The 7818-nt window shown below is 31.6% G+C and overlaps 1 protein-coding gene across 1 annotated transcript; it reads right to left on the reverse strand.

The window, feature by feature from the left end:
* Positions 1–6090: 6090 nt before the first annotated feature.
* On the reverse strand, positions 6091–7203 carry LOC108380028 (uncharacterized; the record flags this gene model as incomplete). Its single annotated transcript, XM_017636394.1, has 1 exon — positions 6091–7203. A coding segment is annotated over one exon (753 nt), but the record flags the coding sequence as incomplete, so codon positions are not given.
* Positions 7204–7818: the final 615 nt, after the last annotated feature.

Genomic DNA, 7818 nt, shown 5'->3' on the forward strand with positions numbered 1-7818 from the left:
AAAAAAAAAAAAATCACTAAATATACCCGAAACGAAAGTTAGTCGAGTACAAAATGAAAATAGGTTTCGTACTGTTTGAGCGACCCTCAACTTTTTATTAAAAACCCGTTGTTACGTACTTGATGCTTTTAGCTAACACAGATCGACTATTTTTCATCAAATTAAAAATAAATAGATTTGTTTTTATAAGAGCGTTTATGGGCCTTAAAAATTATTTCTAACAAACTATTGTTGTACTTAGATTATTGGGAGGTTACATTGGGTAAAATTTAAAAATCCCATTGTTTTCTTATTCAATTTTGACCATCGCCAATTTCAAAAACGTCATTGAAAGTTGCCAGACAAGTGGTATTTATCTAAAAGTACATTTATTTTTTCGAACAAGTTGATACCTCATTTAATGAAATCATGTAAAACTTGTCGAAATAGTGCTATATAATTAGAAATACGGTCTGTAATTTAAGTGGATTGCTTTTTCAGATATTTTGCGCGGTGTGACTGAGGAATTAATCAATATTTACTCAAAATTGATATCGTACAATGGATCTTTAGCAAAAAGGTAGTTTTTCATATTTTTTTTTTAAATCGCGTGGTGCATATTGGGCAACTTTTATTGAAATTTTCTAAATAGGCGATGACCAAAGTTGAAAAAAAAGCTTTGAACTGCCATCATAATATAACTTAAGAAAGTTTTATTAGATGGCAGTTGAGAAGTGCACGTGAAAAAAATTTCATAAATTTAATGAAGGAATGCAGCACATAGCATGCATTTAGGCGCCCGATGTTAGCAGGCGCGTCTAAACACTAACTAAAACTTTAACTAAGTTTTGTTTCCGGTGTACTTCGTAATTTTTTTTGTCGCACTGTGTTTTTTGAGTAGGAAACTATTTTTTTTCTTTTTTATTTTCTTTTGACTTCGTTTGTATTCTTTTAATTTTTGTATTTGTCACATTGAGATTTGCCAATTTTGTATAAGAATCTCATTTGATCGCTTTACGAATGAATACAATACACCTATATTCGTGTTAAATTCTTAATTTTTTTGCTAACATAGAAAACAGTTTTATGAAACTACATTTTCAAAGTAACTGGTGGCTTATTTCGTGCTTTTTGATATTTTTTTTTTTTATGTTGATTTTCAAGTTTGCTTGGAAGTAGACGTTTCTTTTCAGTTGAATTATAGAGGCGTATTCTTGTTTTCGTACTAATCGAAAATTTTAAATTTTTGTATAGAAAATGATAGGAAAATTTTCGTCGGTTTCGATTCTTACGAAAACAAGAATATTTTTATGCCCTATAGATTCAATCAATATGTAGTAGACAACTCGTATGAATAGACCTATTTAGTTAGTGGTTATCATAAATAACTTCCGTTAACGGTTTAATTGATATCTAACAGTATAAATATGTATGTGTAATCGAATAACAAATATTTTAACTATACACAGTTCATCATATAATTACGTATATATTTAAGCGATTGATAGTTATAGAAAAGCATACTTTTCTTAAATCAAATATTTTTGATACAAAAAAAGATGTATATATGAGGCCATATATAAGAAAGTTATTTCTTATTGTTAGAGGTATTTTTCTCACGTTGTAATAGTTAGCAACAGATAGCTGAAATTAATTTATTGTATTTTACCAAACAAATGCTAAAATAATAGGTTATTCTATTATCTCATCATGTTTACTATTTTGGTGGATATGCTACGCTGGCCCTCATGGCCTTTCATAAGCAAATCTCACGAGTTGTTTTTTAGTGTCACTCCCTTCTGTCTTCAGAACAAAAAACGCTAAAGCATTCTTTTTGTTTACTTCAATCAATAAACAGTCCAGAAACAAGTAGAATAAAAAATAAATCAAGTATTTGAGCCTTAAAACGTTTATTTAGTCGAAAAAGCACCGAAGTTACAATTTTTTTCATTGCCACTCTGTTTTTTTTTTAATAACTTTGGGAAGTTTTCAACTATAATGCTCATATTAGAGACAATCGACGTTGGCATCAAATACAACATAACTGTGAAGTTTCAAGAGTGTGCCACCAAATTAAACGAAATTACAGCATACAGAATATCTGTCGCAGCTATTTTGTAATTTTTCAGAATTTAAGATTTTTTAATTTTAGTAATTGAAGATACTTAAACGTGTTAGCTGACTGTGTATGGTGCTACGGGGCGTATACTTTACATACACAACTACGGGTACATGAGCACGAGTTGTTATTTTGACTTTTTTTTAAGTATATCCTTTTTAAGTTTTCGTTTAAATAGAATTTCGCGATTAAATCTTGTTCTTTATGCAAAAGTGAAGACAGTGCATTATCTAAGAAAAGTGTGCCACCATTTGCGACAAAACCACGTTTTTGTCGAAAAATGTAACAACTCGTCAGATTTGCTCATATAAATACTATAAATATAGTAAGATTGCGCTTGCAACTGTTTGATTAAATTCCTCTTTAAATACTTTCTTCTATTAGAAATATTAAAAAAAAAAAAATTCTTTACATACATACATCAGTCTTGAATGTATATTTTATAGATTTAAACAAAACAATGGTCCAAAAGTATAGTTCTTATCACGACACTCACATATTGACAAGATTTGATTACTTTTTTTTTAATTTTAATTATTATTTTATAAAAGTCTAGTTTACGTTTCAACAAAAAACGTATAAATGCAAGAGTCAATGTTTGTGCAATATTTGAAAAAAAAATCAACAAACCTCCGCAAAAATTTCGAGCTTTTTAAGTAGACTTCCTAGAAAGATCTTGAGTATGCAGTTTTGTAGCCAATTCAGTTTTAGTATAACAAACTGCATGTTTGAAGAAGCTGAGGCTCTCCGTTGATTTTTGGACTTCTTTTGTTGTGGTTGTCAGTAATTTTTTTTTTCATACGAAGAATGTTTGACGATTTTTTTATATGGAGAAAATGAGCACCACTTTCAACGATAAAAAAATGCCAATAATCAACGTTAAGTCCCAGCAACTTTAAACCTGCACTTTATTCTACTAAAATTGAATGGACTACATAACTGCATACTTGTTAAGAATAAGTTATATTTTTATAAACAAAAAATTCAAATTAAAAATAAGAAAATAAATAGTCAAATGTTGTCAACATGTAAGTGACGTAAAGTTATGATAAAAATCATGTATATGCCCCTAGTGAAAAAAAGAAATAAAATAAAATTATTGTGAAATTTTTAATTATAATTTATATTTTTATTCTATATTTTTTAATCCGTCACTGTGTGCATGCAACTATATACTTATGTAGTAAATGTATTTAAATAGTTTTTGAGCAAGGAAGACCGATTTGTTGCTGCAGTACTTAGTAAAAAGATTGAAATACAGTTACTAATGCTAAAACAATAAATTAAAATGAATTCAACTTCTTAAAAACACATTGTTCTGTGTGCAATAGTTAATAGATTCGTTTCAACTTTTAGTTGTTTTCGTAAATTGACATAAATAAATCTTAGATTTTATATTACATACCGATATGCAGCGGAAATTTTGTAGTTACTACAGAACACATATTCACTACTAGAGTGCGATTGTTTTTCTCGTCACTGTAGTTTCATTCGTCTCGCGGAAGAGATAAAATATTCGACGAGAACGAGATGAAATCATGTATGTACATATGTAGCTTGGCACAAAACCGCAAAAAATGAGTATAAACTTGGTATTTTTTTTTTTTGTATAGGGCAATCATGACTGTAGGAAGTAAATTTTAGCCCCACCCATTTTAATTCGGGTTTGAAAGGGGTAGATAAAGGAAAGATGAGCCAACATCCGTCGGTATGGGATTTGGAATCTGTAATTTTTTGCCATTGCTATTTCCGTAGATTAGCGGACTCTTTCGATATTACTAACCAAGTACTGTAGGGCGAAATCCATTGATTTCCCGTACTTAACTCGCAGTTCATTTACGTTAAATTTTTGCGTTAATCTCGTATTTCCAATGACATAATTAAGGAATTCTAATCTGAATTTCTATAGCTCTAAACTGCAAAGGGTACGCAGGGAGTCCGTTTTCCGAGTTTTCCAGTTTTCACTTAGAACTTTCTTTCTGGCATCTTTCCAAAAATACCTGCATGAAGTTTTTTTCAATATAGACTGTCGTTGGATAGTCGAAACTGCAGCTTCATCGCCGCTGCAATTTCCTGAATAAAAATATGGCGAAAAGTCCATCCTAGAAGTGACTCTAAAGCCGCAGTTGAGCAGGTTCTTGTCGATCAAGTGGCGGAGAAACATGCCAAGCCTGGTTTTTTCAGTCTTCTGCCACCAGCATCTATATATAAAATTCGGTCACTACATGCACGTAAAGATTCAATAACGAGACAAGTTTGTGTAAGGTTCCGAAGAAGGGTTTGACCATATCCATTCGCCGAAATCTAACGTTAATTTAATATTTATTTATTAATTTATTTATTATTGAGGAACGATTCCTATGTTTATAGTAATGAAATTCTATGGTCTTCAGTTAGCTTTTTGTATTTAACAAATAAATACTTTTCTTGTTATTAGCAAAAAAAAAAAAAATTCACCAAATCAACCCTCGCATAAGGTTAAATAGGAATGAGAAGAACGAGGTATGTTTATATGTGTTTATTCAAATTTATTGTGCCCCTAATGTACGTATATGTACGTGTGAAGGCGGTTACACTATTGATGTATTTTCGAACAAATTTCCTACATTTATTGTGAAATTTGGTTTGAGAACAAACCGGTTTTGTTATTGTGACATCTTCGGTTGCAATGAATGCCGGAAATTCGTCCCAAAATATATCATATATCTACCCTGAAGGAATTGCCAACAACAAAAAAAAAAACTTTACGTAGTTATTGACAAGGATTTCGGTGTCGTTTCTGAAACTGTTAATAACTAATAATTTTCCTATGAAAAATTACAGCGATTAATCAACAATAATGATTTGTCTCAAATGTTATTTAAATTATTTATTAGGAAAAGGCTGTAGCGCCATTGTTTGGTCTTAGTAAAAACTCACCTTTTATCAATCCAAATGAACTTAAATCGGTTGAGAATTTACAAGAGTTTCGAAAGCACTGCACTTTCCTAAATAATACATATTTGAATAGCGAAAATGCTTTTTCCCTTTTTTCTGGGATATATTTCTTTTAATAAATTTTCATTATTTCTCAGTTAAAATGCAGTTCATGCCACCGTGCAACAGTCAAATTCACACACAAAAAGACAAAAATCAAGGGGCCGAAACTCTCATAGCTGCTTTTAGTATTTTCTCTATCAGGACTTTTAAGAACAACTTTAAATTACACGGGTATAATTAATTAACAAAAAAAAACATTTAAAAAATTTAGTGTAATATAGAATAATAATCAGCTTATCAAATAAAAAAAAAAAAATATAGAATTATTATTAGAAATGGAAAAAATTAAGTTTTCCGCTGCACAAGGATGAATAGATATTGAAAATGTTCTTTTAAAATTGTATACCTTAATAACCTTGAAAGTTTTCAAATTTTTTTTTTTTTATTATTTGTTAAGTATTAATATAAACACGACCACATCCTAGAATTTCATCCTTCTAACTATATTAGCTGGAAAAAAGTAAAATAATTAAAAGCACATTTTCAATAAGTATCTTTTCGTCCTTGTGATCCAAAAAACTTTAGTTTTAAAATTCTACAGAATTTTCTCTTTCATTTGGTACCCACATTACTATCCCACGTTGAACATAATTCTTTTAAACATTTTTTGAATTAATAATATCTTTAAAATTTCAAAGTCCTTTTCAAAAGCCTGACATCAGAGAGAACTAGTTTGGGGACCATATTGATTGTTTCGTGTGTTTTCAAACTGTTTTATTTTTGCCGTATGGTGTTCTCTAAAAAAAAAAAAATAATAGTAATAAAAAATAAATAAAAAATTAATTAAATGTTCATCTAAATTTAAAATTTTGTACACTTTTTTTCAGTAGGCAGTTTTGTAATCTATTCAATTCTAGTTGATTTTTAAAATTTCGTTTAATGACTGACTTTTTTTCCAACTGACTTTTCTGAATTGAAATTTTGAAAATAACTATAAGTTTTGGTCGCCTGAATTAAATAAAAGAAAAATAACCCAGAAAGAAGCGCAAGAAAAAGCATTGTCCCTATTCAAGTGCATGGGAGTGTATGTAACTTTATCCTAATTTGAAACAATTGTTTGAATTTGTTAATAAATACACTTGTTAATCGTAATTCACTAACTGATTTAATTGAAGTTTCATTCCTAGTTATAACAAAGTATATGTATACCAACGCTAGTAAATAGTATGTACTTGCCTATGTTTTCTGAACTTTTGGTATAAAACGTGCCTATCGCTAAGGGCTTCTACATTACATACATTACATACATATACATAAATAAGTTATTATTTGCTATTTGTATCCTCTGTATACATACATACATTACATTCGATTTATGTACTCTTTGGTTCACATTGTGATTCCTGCTTTTGATTTAACGGTAGTGATGTTTCCTCAGGCTCAATTTCCACGGTGATTTCTTTTTGTGCCGTCATCGTTGCGTCATTAACGCCGGTAGTTGTACTACAACCTTCCACATCTATCGAATTGTTTTGCGCGCGCTCGGGTATTTCAGTTAAAAGCGAGAAGCTTCCTGCTTTTTGCACACTACTGCTTAGCGCTGCTTCGCTCTCTGTACGCAACAGCGTTGTTCGCCTTTCGTTTATTACCTGCACAGAATCGTATAGGTCATTACTATCGATACTTTGTCGCTCACTTGACGAACGTATAAAGAAGATACTATCGTCTGATTCGTTAGGCAGTTGGGACTTTGGTCGATAGAATGTGCGCGAAGAATTGCTGCGGCAGAGCGATTTATTCAACTCACTTGCTACAGTGGGTTTCACGCTGGATGATGCGAGCGAAAGCGTTTCGGGACGTGCCTTCTTTAGGATGCTATTCAATTTTTTGGGCAGAGGTGGCGGCGGCGACGCACAATCCTCTACTTGGTGTACAGATGTCATCGAAACAGTTTGTATGGCAACGTTAAGCGCATCCGGTGATAACGCTACGCCATTGACGCTGCCAGGCGATTTTTCATCTGTATTATCGATGTTCTCTTCAGGGAAACAAGGTTCCAAGCTCGATTGACCGGATAGTTGGTGTATGGCTGCAGGTGGCTCTGAACAAACGCTTAGTTGGCTTCTGAAATGGCGAGTGTACAAGAGTAGATTTTTTATGAAGATTGAAATGCATTAAAAATATACATATGTATGTACATGAGTTTACCAAAGAATATCGAGCACTAACCATCAAAAAAACATAAGTGGCATTTTTTCGAAACTTTATGTTTGACGCAGAAATGCTCCTAGAGCTACTAGAGGCATTTCTGCATTTAAATGAAATTTTGAAAAAAAAATATCACTTACGTTTTTTTTGGCGGTTAGTGCTCGATTAATATTTAGAAAGAAAGCAGTTGCAATTATAAAAGAGTGTATACAACGGAAGTAGACGAGCTCACCACACAGATATGTAAAAGTCTGAAAAAGTGGTTCCACTACGATCACCTGGGAAACCGTCGCACAAAGGGTATTCATATCATCCTATAACTCTCATTTCCCACTAGTGAAGACACTTGACACTACCGTACTTCTCGAACAATTTGATTCCAGCTAAGCAGAATCATCCATAAAGAGCAGATTACCACCACAGCAATTATTGTCATTAACATTTAGAAAATCTGAGGCTTTAATCTCAATCGCTACGAGTAGTAGTAGAGGCTTGCCCTCTAAGGCCGCACTGAGAAATATCTGGATGGTTAA

Source organism: Rhagoletis zephyria, unplaced genomic scaffold (assembly GCF_001687245.7).
Source record: "Rhagoletis zephyria isolate East Lansing unplaced genomic scaffold, Rhagoletis_zephyria_1.1 Rzeph_scaffold_17993, whole genome shotgun sequence".
NCBI classification, from domain to species: Eukaryota; Metazoa; Arthropoda; class Insecta; order Diptera; family Tephritidae; genus Rhagoletis; species Rhagoletis zephyria.